This window comes from Manis pentadactyla, chromosome 11 (genome assembly GCF_030020395.1).
Source record: "Manis pentadactyla isolate mManPen7 chromosome 11, mManPen7.hap1, whole genome shotgun sequence".
NCBI classification, from domain to species: Eukaryota; Metazoa; Chordata; class Mammalia; order Pholidota; family Manidae; genus Manis; species Manis pentadactyla.
In genome coordinates this window covers 39852146-39868690 of record NC_080029.1, presented here as the reverse complement: position 1 = coordinate 39868690, position 16545 = coordinate 39852146, and the positions used below count along the sequence as shown (strand labels likewise).

The 16545-nt window shown below is 35.8% G+C and overlaps 1 protein-coding gene across 2 annotated transcripts in view; it reads left to right on the top strand.

Annotated features, from left to right (window-relative positions):
• MNAT1 (MNAT1 component of CDK activating kinase) overlaps positions 1–14981 on the top strand; it is a 255557-nt gene extending 240576 nt beyond the window's left edge. The window contains exon 9 of one of the 2 annotated variants that reach the window (XR_008992475.1): positions 14519–14629. Coding sequence is in view for 1 of the 2 variants with exons in the window: in XM_036919462.2 (XP_036775357.1) it covers positions 14519–14639 (121 nt within the window). In the remaining variant the exon portion in view is untranslated. Of the gene's footprint in view, positions 1–14518 lie in introns of both variants that reach the window. The other variant, XM_036919462.2, reaches the window with a different exon arrangement.
• Positions 14982–16545: the final 1564 nt, after the last annotated feature.

Sequence of the window (16545 nt, the reverse complement as noted above, 5' to 3'; positions counted from 1 at the left end):
CCTCTTCTTTATCCATTTGTCTACTGATGGACACATAGGTTGCTTCCATATCTTGGCTGTTGTAAATAGTGCTATGATAAACATATGGGTGCATATGTCTTATTGAATCTGGGATCTTGTTTTCTTTGGGTAAATTCCTAGGAATGGAATTCCTGGGTCAAATGGTATTTCTAATTTCAGTATTTTGAGGAAACTCCATACTGCTTTCCAAAATGGTTGAACTAATTTACATTCCCATCAGCAGTGCAGGAGGGTTCGTTTCCCCTTTCTCCACATCCTCGCCAGCATTTGTTGTTCCTTGTCTTTTGGATGTTGGCCATCCCATCTGGTGTGAGGTGATATTTCATTGTGATTTTAACTTGCATTTCCCTGATAATTAACAATATGGAGCATCTTTTCATGTCTCTATTGGCCATGTAAATTTCTTCTTTGGAGAATTGTCTGTTCATAATCTCTGCCCATTTTTTAATCAGGTTATTTGCTTTTTGGGTGTTGAGGCATGTGAGTTCTTTATATGATGGCAACCCCTTGTCAGATATGTCATTTATGAATATATTCTCCCATACTGTAGGATGCCTTTTTGTTCTACTGATAGTATCCTTTGCTGTACAGAAGCTTTTTAGTTTGATGTAGTCCCATTTGTTCATTTTTGCTTTTATTTCTCCTTGCCCAAGGAGATGTGTTCAGGAAAAAGTTGTTCTGTTTATATTCAAGAGATTTTTGCCTATGTTTTTTTCTAAGAGTTTTATGGTTTCATGAGTTAATTCAAGTCTTTGATCCATTTTGAGTTTACTTTTGTATGCAGAATTAGACAATAATCCAGTTTCATTTTCTTACATGTAGCTGTCCAGTTTTGCCAACACCAGTTGGCAAAATGAATAGGCTCTCATTTCCCCATTGTATGTCCATGGCTCCTTTATCATATATTAATTGACCATATATGCTTGGGTTTCTTTCTGGACTCTAGTCTGTTCCACTGGTCTATGGGTCTGTTCTTGTGCCAGTACCAAATTGTCTTGATTACTGTGGCTTTGTAGTAGAGCTTGAAGTCAGGGAGCCTAATTCCACCTGCTTTATTCTTCCTTCTGAGGATTGCTTTGGCTATTCGGGGTCTTTTGTGGTTCCATATGAATTTTATAACTATTTGCTCTAGTTCATTGAAGAATGCTGTAGGTATTTTGATAGGGATTGCATTGAATCTGTAGATTGCTTTAGGCAGGATGGCCATTTTGACATTATTAATTCTTTCTAGCCAAGAGCATGGGATGAATTTCCATTTATTAGTGTCCTCTTTAATTTCTTTTAAGAGTGTCCTGTAGTTTTCAGTGTATAGGTCTTTCACTTCCTTGGTTAGGTTTATTCCTGGGTATTTTATTCGTTCTGATGCAATTGTGAATGGAATTGTTTCCCTGATTTCTCTTTCTGCTAGTTCATCATTAGTGTATAGGAATGCAACAGATTTCTGTGTATTAATTTTGTATCCTGCAACTTTGCTGAATTCCGATATTAGTTCTGGTAGGTTTGAAGTGGAGTCTGTAGGGTTTTTAATGTACGATATCATGTCATCTGGAAATAGTGACAGTTTGACTTCTTCCTTACCAATCTGGATGCCTTGTATTTCTTTGTGTTGTCTGACTGCTGTGGCTAGGACCTCCAGTACTATGTTGAATAAAAGTGGGGAGAGTGGGCATCCTTGTCTTGTTCCTGCTTTTAGAGGAAAAGCTTTCAGCTTTTCACTGTTAAGTGTGGTGCTGGCTGTGGGTTAGTCATATATGGCCTTTATTATGCTGAGGTACTTGCCCTCTGTACCCATTCTGTTGAGAGTTTTTATCATGAATGGATGTTGAATTTTGTCAAATGCTTTTTTAGCATCTACAGAGATGATCGTGTGGTTTTTATCCTTCTTTTTGTTGATGTGGTGGATGATGTTGATGGATTTTTGAATATTGTACCATCCTTGCATCCATGGAATAAATCCTACTTGATCATGATGGATAATCTTTTTGATGTATTTTTGAATTCAGTTTGCTAATATTTTGTTGAGTATTTTTGCACCTATGTTAATCAGGGATATTGGTCTAGAATTTTCTTTTTTTGTGATGTCTTTGCCTGATTTTGGTATTAGAGTGATGCTGGCTCGTAGAATGAGTTTGGAAGTATTCCCTCCTCTTCTACTTTTTGGAAAACTTTAAGGAGGATGGGTTTTAGGTCTTCACTAAATGTTTGATAAAATTCAGCAGTGAAGCCATCTGGTTCAGGAATTTTGTTCTCAGGTAGTTTTTTGATTAACAATTCAATTTTGTTGCTGGTTATTAGTCTGTTCAGATTTTCTGTTTCTTCCTGGGTCAGCCTTGGAAGGTTGTATTGTTCTGGAAAATTGTCAATTTCTTCTAGGTTATCCAATTTGTTAGCATATAATTTTTCATAGTATTCTCTACTAATTCTTTGTATTTCTGTGTTGTCTGTAGTAATTTTTCCTTTCTCATTTCTGATTCTGTTTATGTGTGTCTACTCTCTTTTTTTCCTGATAAGTCTGGCTAGGGGTTTATCTATTTTGTTAATTTTCTCGAAGAACCAGCTTCTGGTTTCATTGATACTTTCTATTGTTTTATTCTTCTCGATTTTATTTATTTCTGCTCTAATCTTTATTATGTCTCTCCTTCTACTCACTTTGGTCCTCATTTTTTCTCCTTTTTCTAGTTTCGTTAATTGTGAGTTTAGAATGTTCATATGGGATTATTCTTCTTTCCTGAGATAAGCCTGTTTTGTAATATACTTCCTTTTTAGCATGCTCTTTGCTGTGTCCCACAGTTTTTGCAGTGTTGAGTTATTGTCATTTGCCTCCGTTTTTTGCTTGATCTTTGTTTTTATTTGGTTATTGATTCATTGATTAGTTAGGAGCATGTTGTTAAGCCTCCATGTTTTTTGTGGGCTTTTTTGTTTTCTCTGCATAATTTCTAGTTTCATACCTTTGTGGTATGAGAAGCTCGTTGGCACTATTTCAGTACTTTTGAATTTACTGAGGCTCTTTTTTGTGGCCTAGTATATGATCTGTCATTGAAAATATTCCATGTGCACTTGAGAAGAATGTGTATCCTGCTCTTGAGTGGAGTGTTCTGTAGATGTCCGTTAGGTCCATGTGTTCTAATGTGTTGTTCTGTGCTTCTGTGTCCTTAATTATTTTCTGTCTGGTTGTTCTGTCTTTCAGAGTGAGTGGAGTGTTGAAGTCTCTTAAAATGAATACATTGCATTTTATTTTCCCCTTAATTCTGTTTGTGTTTGTTTCACGTATATAGGTGTTTCTATGTTGGGTGTATAGATATTTGTAATAGTTATATCCTCTTGTTGGACTGACCCCTTTATCTTTATGTAATGTGCTTCTTTGTCTGTTGTTACTTTCTTTGTTTTGAAGTCTATTTTGTCTGATACAAGTACTGCAACTCCTGCTTTTTTTATCTCTATTATTTGCATGAAGTATCTTTTTCCATCCCTTTACTTTTAATATGTGTATGTCTTTGGATTTGAAGTAAGTCTCTTGTAGGCAGCATATAGATGAGTTTGTTTTATAATCCATTCTGTAACTGTGTTTTGTTTGGTGCATTCAGTCCATTTACAGTTAGGGTTATTATCAATAGATATGTACTTATTGCCATTGCAGGCTTTGGATTCATGGTTACCAAAGGTTCTAGGATAACTTCTTTACTATCTAAAAGCCTATCTTTACTAACATAGTGCACTATTGCAAAGACAATCTAAAAGTTCTTTTTTTTTTCCCTCCTCCATTCTTAATATATTAATTATCATATTCTGTACTCTTTCTCTGTCCCTTGACTTACTTTGGGGGTAGTTGATTTAATTTTGCATTTGCCTAGTAATTAACTGTTCTACTTTCTTTACTGTGGTTTTATTACCTCTGGTGACAATTATTTAGCCTTAGGAATACTTCCATCTATAGCAGTCCCTCCAGAATACACTGTGGAGATGGTTTGTGGCAGATAAATTCTCTTAACTTTTGCTTATGTGGAAATTGTTTAATCCCTCCTTCAAATTTAAATGATAATATTTCTGAGTGGTGTACTCTTGGTTCAAGGCCCTCTTCTTTCATTGCATTAAATATATCATCCCACTCCCTTCTGGCTTGTAAGGTTTCTGCTGAGAAGTCTGATGATACCCTGATGGGTTTTCCTTTGTGTGTGATCTTTTTTTTCTCTCTGGCTGCTTTTAATAGTCTGTCCTTATCCTTGATCTTTGACATTTTAATTATTATATGTCTTGGTGTTGTCTTCCCTGGGTCCCTTGTATTGAGAGATCTGTGTACCTCCATAGCCTGAGAGACTGTCTCCTAGTTCTCAGCAATTACCTCCTCAAAGACACTTAATATCCTTTTTTCTCTCTCTTCTTCCGGTACCCTTATAATGTGAATATTGTTTTGTTTGGATTGGTCACACAGTCCTCTCAATATTCTTTCATTTTTAGAGATCCTTTTTTCTCTCTGTGCCTCAGCTTTTTTGTATTCCTGTTCTCTAGTTTCTATTTCATTTATCATCTCCTCTATTTCATCTAATTTGTTTTTCTATCCTTCCATTGTATGTTTCATTTCAGATAACTGAATTCTTCAACATTTGTATCTCATTCCTCAATTCTTCCCTGAGTTCTTGAATATTTTTCTGTAGCTCCATGAGCATGTTTATGATTTTTATTTTGAAATCTCTTTCAGGAAGATTGATGAGTTCAGTTTCACTTGGTTCTCTTTCTGGTGTTTGTGCGATTTTGGGTTGAACCAGGTTCCTTTGATATTTCATATTTGTAGGTAGTGCCCTCTAGTACCCAGAAGCTTTATTCTCTGGAGCTGCACAGCCCCTGGAGCAATGGATGTGTTCACAGACTAGCAGTGCTGGTGCCTGTTGGGTGGAAAGAGCTGTTTCCTGTTTCTCAGCTGCAGTGCCTGTCTCTACTGCCAGGGCCAGTCGGCTGAATGCATAGGGAATAGCCTTTATGCTATGCACTTGTAGCTGCTGTACGTGGGGCCAATCTCTGGCTGGCCTGCTGCAGTGGTGGAGGTAGTCAGTGTGCGATCTGGTGCTGGCCAGGAGGAAGGAGCAGCAGGTTGTGTATCATGGTGGGGAGGCCTCACTGCTGCATTGCCAGTCACTGGGATGGAGCACCTGAAGCTCCTAAAAGTTCCTAACCTCCTGGATAGAGTGTGCTGGAACAATTTTGTCCACCTGTCCTTTCTCCTGAGCAGCAAGCTCTGTGCAATCTTCGCCCCTTTAGCAGCCATCTTGCTATTAGGATATCTGTAAGACTGCCTGCCTTTCTTTTGTCCCAGAGTGGCTTATTATTGGTACCTGTTCCCCAGAAGTGGCTGGGATCTCAGTGCCTCCAAGTATTCCACCTGGCTGCTTTACATTCCCACTAGTCTCCAGAGCACCATGTAATGTAGGTTTGTGCTCCCAGAGCAGATCTCCTGGGCTGATTGTTCAGCTGTCCTAGGCCTCCACCCCCTCCCTTTTCCATTTCTCTTCCTCCTGCTGGTGAGCTGGGTGAGGGAAGGGCTTGGGTCCCACTGGATCTTGGCTTTGGTAATTTACCCTTTTCCTTGAGGTGTGTTCTTTTCCTCAGGTGTAGGCAGTCTGCTTCAGCCTTCTTTCCTGTTACTCTTTCAGGATTAGTTTGATTTGCTATATTTTCATATTATATATGTTTTCGGGATGAGGTTTCTGTCTCACCTCTCACACCACCATCTTTAAGCCAATCTCTGTAGCTTGTTTTTTGTTGTTTTTTACTAAGCATTTAGCAATGTTGATGGATGCATGAAGGTATAGGTCATTTGTTTTCACTGCTGTGTAGTATTTTACTGTGTAATGAGTTTAATCATCCATTCTCCTGTCAGCAGGCTTTTGAAGTGTTTCTTTTGTTCTTTTGCATGAGAAACACAACTGCTGTAAATACCATGAATAGGCCCCTTAGATCACTAAGATGGAGAAATCTAATATGTTTCCCACTGTTGTCTCTGTTATTATTATCTCCCTAAAAATCACAAAAAGGGGTCCCATACAAGCATCAGGTTCTAACTCTTTTCCAGGTGCTTCTACCTCCCTTGCCTCTACCTCCTCTGCACATTTATGGAAAGAGTTTATGAGGTATTGGCAGCATTTACCATCACTGAACATACACTTCACTTCAGATATCTTAGCTTCTGTATCAGGGTTGTCCAGAGAAACAGACTCACTAGGAAAGGTAGGGAGGGAGGGAGGGAGGAAGGCAGTCAGGCAGGTAGGTAGGTAGGTAGATAGAAAGAAAGAGACTTAAAGAGTGTTATTATAAAATATTGGCTCACATAATTATAGAGGCTGAGAAGTCCCACAGTCTGCTGTCTGCAAGCTGGCAACTGCGGAAAGCCAGTGGTGTAGTTTGAAGGCCTGGGAGAACCAATGGTGCCGGTTCAAATCCAGAAGCCAGTCTAGATCACCAAGGGCACGAGAACAGTGATGTTCTAGCTCAGTTAGGCGGAGTGAATTCAACCTTTCTACACCTTTCTGTTATTCTCAGGCTCTTAGTAGACTGGATAATACCCACTTACATTGGGGAGGGCTATCTGCTTTATTCAGTTCACCAGTTTAAATGCAAATCTCTTCAAGAAACACTCTCACAGACATAGACACACACAGAAATAATGATTAACCATATATTTGGGCTCCTTGTGGCCCACTCAACATAATTTTTTTTTTTAATTGAAGGGTAGTTGACACACAGTATTACATTACATTAGTTTCAGGTGTACAACACAGTGATAAAACATTTATATACATGACAATTTTAGGTACCAGCTATCACCATACCAAGCTGTTACAATATCTTGACTGTATTCATTACATCCTGGTTACTTATTATTTTACCATTGGAAGTGTATACTTTTTTTTTTTTTTTTTTTGTGAGGACATCTCTCATATTTATTGATCAAATGGTTGTTAACGACAATAAAATTCTGTATAGGGGAGTTAATGCTCAATGCACAATCATTAATCCACCCCAAGCCTAATTTTCGTCAGTCTCCAATCTTCTGAGGCATAACAAACAAGTTCTTACATGGAGAACAAATTCTTACCTAGTGAATAAGTTCTTACATGGTGAACAGTACAAGGGCAGCCGTCACAGAAACCTTCAGTTTTGCTCATGCATTATGAACTATAAACAATCAGTTCAAATATGAATACTCATTTGATTTTTAAACTTGATTTATATGTGGATACCACATTTCTCTCTTTATTAATTATTATTTTTAATAAAATGCTGAAGTGGTAGGTAGATACAAGATAAAGGTAGAAAACATAGTTTAGTGTTGTAAGAGAGCAAATGTAGATGATCAGGTGTGTGCCTGTAAACTATGTGTTAATCCAAGCAGGACAAGAGCAATAAAACATCCACATATGCAGATTTCTCTTAGAACAGGGGGGGTGAGGTTCCAAGCCTCACCTCTGTTGATCCCCAATTTCTCACCTGATGACCCCCCTGCGACTGTGCCTGTCTTAGGTTGTTCCTCCCTTGAGGAATCTTACCCGTCTCTGGCTAACCAGTCATCTTCCGGGGCCATACAGGGAAATGTAAAGTTGGTAAATGAGAGAGAAGCCTTATTGTTTGAAATGGTTAGCTTTTTATTTCTTTGCATATTTATGCCCTGTGGCTTCTATGCCCAGCATTTGTCTTGAGGTATCTTTACCACTTGGAAGAATTATGATACTCGGTACACTCAACATAATTTTATCTTGACATATAAAATTATTAAAATGTGTCAATATTTATGTATTGACATAAATTTAACCATCAGAGCTTCTTCTGTTATACCATTATATGTTGTAGTTTGGAATGTGTCTGTGTTATGCCCTCTCCCCTCTCATTCTATCCCCTCTCAAATTAATGTACCTATTCTTATGGTTTCAAATTCCATCTAAATAGTGATACCTCCCAAATTGTTAAATTCATTCCATAACTTTCTTATTTGTCCCATATATCCAGCTGCCACTCTGCATCTCCACTCATGTGTCTCATCTATAATCACTTCAGACTCAAGTCCAAAATTAAACTCATGATTTTTCCCTTCTCTTCTATCCCATCCCAATTTGCTCCTCCTCCAGTTTTCTGTTATATCTTGAAGACATCTTCTCTGTTCCATATGAGTAGATAGCTGAAGCTGACCTTGACTCTACTTTCTCCTTCCCTTCCCTTGCCCCCTATATATACTCACCCAGTTGGTCCTTAAATATCTCTTGAAGCAGTACTTTTATTTCCACTACCACCACCCTAATTCTTGAGCCTGGAATAAACATTCTCATAGGGAGTCTTTCTATAATCAACTCCTGTTTTTCTCCAAATCCCTGGTACAGCCAAAGTTGCCTATTGGTCAGGTTACTAACAGTAACTTCTCAGTGGCTTCCCCACTGCCCTCTGAATAAAATTCACAGTTCTTAACATTTCCTATAAGGACTTCTTTCTGCCTATATTTCTAGCCTCATCCTTAGTCAGAGCCACCTTTCCCCTAATATCCTCAGTATGTGGTATGCCTCCTTGGCACCTCACATATGATCTTCCTTCTGCTGGATCATTGCTTTATTCCTCTTGCCTTGCTAACTATAGCTAACTCATCCTCATTCTTTGGGTCCAAGCTTAACTATCATTTCCTTATTTATGGAGAACCTTTTCTGAACTTGTTTGTGTTGGTTTCCTTTTCATTTACACCCATAGAGCCCAGTCTTTCTCATTCATATTTATTATTTACCATCTTTTTTTCTCTGCAGAACTGTAAGGTCTATGAGCACATGGAGTCTTTGTTGTCTTTTTTATTTATAGGGTTGTTTGAATACCTGGCATGTAGTAGGCACTCAGTGATTTTTTGTTTTAAGAAAGAATGAGCTTCATACATATAAATTTCTGCATTTTAACTGTCCCACCCTTGGGGAAAAATTATTCATCCTTCCTTTGTAAAAATGTGATGAAACTTCTGGCACACATTTGTTACTAGCACGAAATTCACAGTAAAAAATTATATTAGACCAACGAGAGTCAGGTACTAGATTTTTTAGGAACTTTAAGAAATCAGAAATTAGGATATTTGAATTTGTATTTCCTCTACAGAAGTGGCACTTGTCCCTCACTGGAATATCCAAAATTTATGTATGATGTTGTTATTTTTATATGGCTAATATGATTTGTTATTTTTAGATTTTTCATGAAACTTTGCCTTCCTCTACTCCCCTAGTTATTATTCATAGAAATAATAAATTGATAGGAATGACTATCACAATGTTTTAAAAATCAGTAAGTAAAAACATAGGTCATACTATTTTTCTGCTTAATCTCATCTAAGCATTTAAGAACCATACTGAAATTAGCCAAACATAATTATTGCTGAGATAAACATCTTCTGACTTTGAGAAGTATGTTTAAGATTTATCAAAAATCATTTTATCTATTAGTTATTGTTTATTATGTTTTTATGGCTTTATTCAAGTTTATCTCATACCACCTGATTCCTGAGATATTCCTGTATTTGTCTGAATTACATAGATAGAACCTATCCTTAGAAATCTATCAGTTGAGGTAAGTAAAACTACTTATATGGTTCATAGAATGTTACATTCAAATAGCTGTATCTTGTTTGTTCATTAGCTCACATTCAAATCAAGGAAGTAGTCCTTTCACTATGTAGTTACATTAACTTTCAGTAATAGCTACTGTCTTAAAATACCTAGTGTGTTCTTTGATAACAACAAATTGCACAGTTTAATTTAGCTACAACTCAGAAAGTCTTATCAATCTATATTCAATTGTGTCCTTGAGCACCATGTCACTTTTAATTTCCAAATCTGTGCTTTGGTGTTTAGATGGTCTAAACATCTGCAATAATTGGTTACTCAATTCCCAAGTGTATTTGTAGTATAAATCTCAAATCAGCTTCAATAATTAGTTTATCCAAGTTGTATTCTCACTTGCTGACTACATAATAAAGTGAAGAGTAACATTATGACTATTTATAGAAGTTTGTTATGTTTTTGGTTGGAGTTCATGAAACCATCTGTTTTTTATAACCAAACTGCCCTCAGTTTCTGGACAGTAGTTCTGATTTGTAGTGCTTTTCCCCATTTATCCTAGAGTATGTGATAATCAATTTCCCTCTGTAGACAGTTTGTCTATTATTCTGACATTATGATTAGGAAACCTGAGCGCGAACTTTGCCTTCAGAATGTTTCTGTTTTTTAGTTAAAATTGTCTGAGCACACTATTGCTCTGATTGTTTTTAAATCTTATTGAGATAGATAGACCTCAGGTTATTAATGTAAATCTTTTATAGCTTTGGCTGAATTTCTTACAAGAGCTTTTGGTCTTGACAGCTGAGATGAGCCGGCTGATCTCTCTTAATGGCACTTAAATTTGAATTTTGTAGGCTGGGAGGCAGAACCACTGGAACTGGTCTGTTAAAGCATGATGGTAAATGCAGACTTAAAAAATTTGTCACCTTGTAAAAAGAAAGTCAGTCTATAGAGTTCACTCCCTTTCTTGGTTTGATTTAAAAACGGAGTTTTTTTAGTCACCACTGGGCTGGTAATTTGAGGTGGAGGAAACTACTATGAACATTTTCATTTCAACTTAAATTCTGAGATTCTTTGATTCTCTGGAGCCAAAGTGTTTCAAGGGTTTTCAAGAGGAGGCTGTGACTGGAGGGGAAGAGTGCTGTCTGTCTCTTGGTCCTGAGTGACATCCCATGCCCTCTGCCTCCAGCTGAGAACTCAAAGCACTGTTGAGTAGCACTAAAATCAGCTGAGTCCACGGCTTCAGCCAGATGGTCAATATAGGGCTTTTAAAGGAAGGGAAATAGTAAAAGAGTAATCTCAGAGGAACTCTGTAATGTTAAAGAACTGAGAAAATGAAGTCTTTCTCAAGCTAAGTGTAAATTATGCCACCTTCTCGGGGAGCAAAAGCTGCTAAATATAGCAGAAGAAAACGATAATGTAGGAAATCAAAGTTCAGGAACAAACTTCCAAGTGTGGTTTTCTAATGTTTAATCCTCTCTTACTCCCTTCTCAGGACCCAATGCTTCCTTTTCCTCCCCCTTCTCCGAAGTCTATTTGAAAGGGATTTTGATGGGTAATGGCAAAGGAAGGCAACTTTAGACAGAGTATAAATTAGGGCATAAGATGCCCTTTGTGCAGGAATTATCTTAGACTTGCTTTTGAAAACATACTTTTTAAAAAAGCTTTATTAAGAAAATAATCAAAGGTATGATTCTTAAATCTTGGAGTTTAGTCTGCTTTCAGTAAAAATAAGGTATAGGTACCAAAATAAGCAAACCTCTTTTTTTCTTTCCTGGTTTCTGCTTATAAGATTTACAGGTATTTAAAATAAACCCATGAAAAACAGAAATACTGTCCTGGGATTGGATAAATAGTCAGAGCAATTTACCTCAAGGCTCCAAAATCCAACTGAGCTTGACTTTTGGAAATAAATTTGGCTAAAACTTCTTCCTCATTCCGTTGTCTAAAGGTGTACATGAAATGATACTGACCTCTGCCAGAAACTGCAGGAATCCTATTTAGTGATGTGCTTTTAAGAGTCATGAAAGAATTAAAACAACACAGATGTCGATTAATATGAAAAAGTAGGCAAAACACTAAATCTGCATTGTGTGGATTTATTGTGGCAGATGCTTTAAAATACCTTGGTGTACCACAATAATTAAAGGGTGTAAGAACATTAGGTCAAAATACCTAGAAAATAAAAGCTCACAATTGAAAAACAAGAAGGAACTGTTTTATATTTTAAAATTGGAATAACTGTAGGTTGCAGTGAGGAAATAGATTGAAACATTTAACAGTAACTGTTTTGTGCAGCCCTAGAGATCAAAAACAGCAGTGTAAATAAGCAGGTCTTTAAAGAACCATACTCACAGACACGTTTAATGTAAATGACTGCTAGAAGGGAAAGGTATTTTCTTCAGTGCTATGCAAAGAAATTTTAATTGACTTTATTTTGGCAGTGAGAATCTACAACTTAGCATTAATACTAAAATTTAAAAATATTTGCTCATTGCTCTGGATTATGATTGTGTTCAAGAAATACTATTTTCAAACACTAATTAATCACTTTAAATAAACATTTTTTTACACATTTATGGCATCAATGAGTATGACTGTTTATTACATTTTACCTATAAAAAGTTGAACTGTTTTATATACTCTTTATGGAAACAGTGCACAGCCATAAATTAAAAGATGCAACTGTTTTGGATCTTTTACTGGTGGTCCTGTGTTTCCCTGCCAGCAGTGCAGCTGTTTTGGGTTTCTCAGGATAACATATAAAAAGCTGTATGTACACTGCAAGTTTATGCTTGAATTGCCAAACCAGAGATGGTATGACTCAACTTTCCCAGAAGCAAGTTGTACCAAGATGTGATGAATTTAAAACAGCTAGTTGCACAGTGGTTTGTATTACAGCAATGAAAACCGATTCTCATTTATGATAGTTGACTTCTTAAGGTTGACAGACATTATTCTGTGATACTTGAATTTTGCCATGAGTGAACAGTCATTGGAGCTAAGACTGTGCTTTTCTTTTGAGGGTCTGAGGAAAGGAAAAGGGTGAAAACTGTCTGGTGTATGGATAAAAATTAGCTGGAAACTTGTATCAGGAATGGAACATTTCATTTCCAAGATACCTGTAAAAATATTACTCATTATTTGCGTGATGGTCATTGCATTCCCAGTGAAGAGAAATTGATTTTATGCTGTTCCAGTTTGATATGTAGACTTTCTGAGGTGATTTAACACTTATGTCATTTCTCATGCATCAGAGTCATAACAGTAGTCACCTTATTGTGTCCTGGGAGGTAATAAACAGATACCTTTTATGACCATGCAGTACATTTGGTTAATCTCTCTTAAAATCTGTGGGACCTAAGGTCTTATCACAAGTTTGACAATGACTGTTTAGTAATAGTCTCCAAAGTGGGATGTATCCCACCAGGGCATGTAAGATGAGATGTAGGGAGACAGTATTAAAATGTTTATTTAAATGGTTTATCTCATCCTTTAAATATTTCTATTCAGTGTGTTTTACAATGTTCTTACTATATTAGTATAGTATATATATAATTATGTATTATATATTAACTTAATACTCTATAATTTATAAATAAGTATAAAACTTGGGAGATGCATGCTTGAATATTTTTTACTACTATAAATATATTATCAAAAAAGTTTGGAGATTGTTGCCTAATAAATACTAATTTCCTTTCCCCTTCTACTTTACCCTTTCACCCTTGGCAAAGAAGCAAAGAATCGAGTTAGCACCTTGATTTGTGACAGAGTGAATAAATTATAGCCAACTCCAGGAGCTTATGCTGTGCCTTACTCCTTACTTTGACCACTTTTTCTATTTGGCCTCTTATATTGCCATATATTTTTTAATCACAAAAGCTTATTAAACATGGATACAAATGAAAAACAGACTTGTTATTATGTTAGAAATACAAGTTGCTCATGCATCAAGACTTTGACACACAGGAAGTTTGAATGAATGAGTAGAAAAGTTTCCAAGTTATTAAAATGTTCTGGTACCTGATTTATTCATTTGCCATACCCGTAATTCTAAGATGGGTGAAGCTCTTTTACTTCCTGAGGCCTGCAGAAACAATGTGGTTTCTTAAACTAGGCATGAAAGCAAAGCTGGGAATATTTTTTTTTTTCCAACAGTGCTGGTAATCATGCTAACAAGTTATCCTTCTTTGTCTAGGATTGTCCCATTGTTTAGGCCCATTGTCTACCTTTATCAAGGTAGAAAGTTTTAATTGCTAAATAATATGGGTTGATTTCAGAAAACAGTGTCTATTACACTGTTTTGAGATCATTTACTAATTAGAACATTCTTTTGAACTCCAGCTAAGTCTCAAAGATCTTGGACATGTAATTTTTTAGTTTCCTTCCCTGTAAGAAAGGAGACAGTATATTTTTGTAATGCTGAAGAAATTTTGAAATAATTAATATGTTCTCTTCCCTCCTCCATTTGTTTAGGTATTTGTGTCAGAACATATTTATATAAAAGATTCAATTTTATGTAAAAATATTAGTAATATAATAGTATTATGATTCTGTGTATTTATTAAGACTATGCCAAGAAGGAGAACAGCAGTTAGGTACCCAAACAACAGCCAGTAAAACAAGGAAGTTCTGAAAATAGGGAACAGTAAACATTTTTAATAGCATTTTATTTTTGAAACCTCCTTCAGAGCTGTTTTTAGGTCTTAATGTAATTTGTTTTATAATTTATCATGTGAACTAATTTAGGCATTCTATGTACAGTCGGTATGTTTCCTTCTGAAAGGTAATAATGCATTTAAAAGCTTAACTTTCAATCTCAGAATTCCTCTTTAAAATTTGAATCAGTTTTACTTTATTGCTTTTTAAAATGTTACCAATTTATATATGCTTTCTATGTCAGTGCTATACTTTTTGTTTTGTTTTAGGTATTTAAATCATGTCAGAGCTGCCTCTCCACAGGACCTTGCTGGAGGCTATACTTCTTCTCTTGCTTGTCACAGAGCACTACAGGATGCATTCAGTGGGCTTTTCTGTCAGCCCAGTTAACCTTTCTTTCTCCTTTATAAGATTTGGACCTTGGAGCCGAACCAGGGAACTAGCCCAAGTAAAGCAGACTTGTAAAATTATAGCCATGTGCTGCTGCACAACAACAGGACTACTTAACTAGCAGCTGTGTTAAAGTATTTATAAAGAGAAAATTTCAAAACTAACCTGAGTAATATAGTTGATAAGTATTCATGAAAAATTTATTTTTTACTTATATTTTTCTGAGAGGGATTGAAACTTTAAGTCTCATCTGATGGAAGATATGAATAATTCACCTATGTATGCTTGAAGTTGACAGACTTGTAAAATCTTTTTTAAAATAAAGCTAGACTTTATATTAAATATTGTGGTTTTTCTCTTATTACAGTGTTTACTTGAGCACATTTTAAAATGAGATTTTGAATATGACATTTGGTGTTAATATCCAAGTCTATTATTTCTTCTCATAAAATTTTCCTTATTTTCCCAATGTCTTCTTAAGACTAGTCCAGACAAGTGGGTGTGTTTCCTTCTACCAGCAGATTGTGGCAGGGAAAATCAGAGCTGTGCTAATGTCACTCTTTCAATTTTAAGGACTCATTGGCTAATTTTAACAGTGGGAAGAGAGACAAACTTTGATCAAGGTGTTATAGTTCCCAGCTGGGAGCCACACGTAGGATATACCAGAGTGGTATATTATCCTGCTTTAATGACAAATTCAAAGAAATCAGTTAATAAAATTTAATACTTAAATGGCACCTTTCACCTCAAATGTGAGCTAATTTTATGATGAAACTGTGGAGACTGGAATGGATACATTTAAATGAAGTTTCTCTGAATAAATTGTAGATTCTGCTGTAGTTTCTGCTAGAACTTCAAAGGCTTTTTCATATATCCAGGATTTCGCTTAAAGAGTTTGGGTGTGGATAGGATGGGGCATCTTAACCTTGTAGGAGTCTATATTATAGACCACTGGGTATGGGACATAGTTTCTCAAGGAAATTAAGGGATTTCCTATCAAATCTCCATTACAACAGATGTTAATTTTATGGGTGGAAAGTTATGTGAAACAAGGTCCATGATTGTGTTAAGGTGGAATATCCATATGTTAACAACTCTACCTTATTTGACTAAGCAGGTATTAATTTCAGGAGTACATTTTCATCTTTACAGTACTTCTAGCCATCTTTGATTGAGGAAACTAAGGCACTGAATAATGGAATAGGCTGAGATCATATGTACAAGTTAATAAAAGCCAGAATTAAAACACAGGGTTTTTTAATCTAAGTCTAGTTCTGCCTATACTCTACCAGGCTCCATCCTGTTTCTCAGATCTATTAGTATTTCTCATTAAGGATTAATGTTTTAAGTACAATCTACATATCTGTTCAAAGATTAGTGGAATATTGGATTTAATGTCTAGGCTTTGTTGTACTTAGCTGTCAAAGTAAGGTATCCAGTCTTTAAAAATGAAACACTATTACTTGTTCTCAGTACCTTGGATATATAATGTATTTAAATGGAATAAACTAATTAATAGAACATTTCAAAAGCTTTTAAAACTTCTTTTGATCATACCTTATTGTGGAAATTGCTTGAACCTGATTTGGCAAATAAATTCTAAAACTTTACATGTTTGTAAATATTTTGCCCTAACTATTGCCATACTTAGTTCAATAGACTGAATTCAGAGGTTATTAACTGATTGTTGTTACTAGAGCAAAAGGAATGGGTAAAGACAGCCTAATGACAATTAACCAAGTAACAAAAATACTCTAAATTGATGAAGTTATCCCTCATCTTCCTAATGATTTCCTCTCTCAGAGACAAAAGGTGTCTGTACAAGACTACAACTATGTGAATTGTCTTTTAACATGTTATACATTAGCACAAAAATAATAGGTAACAACTACTGGACATTACCTAT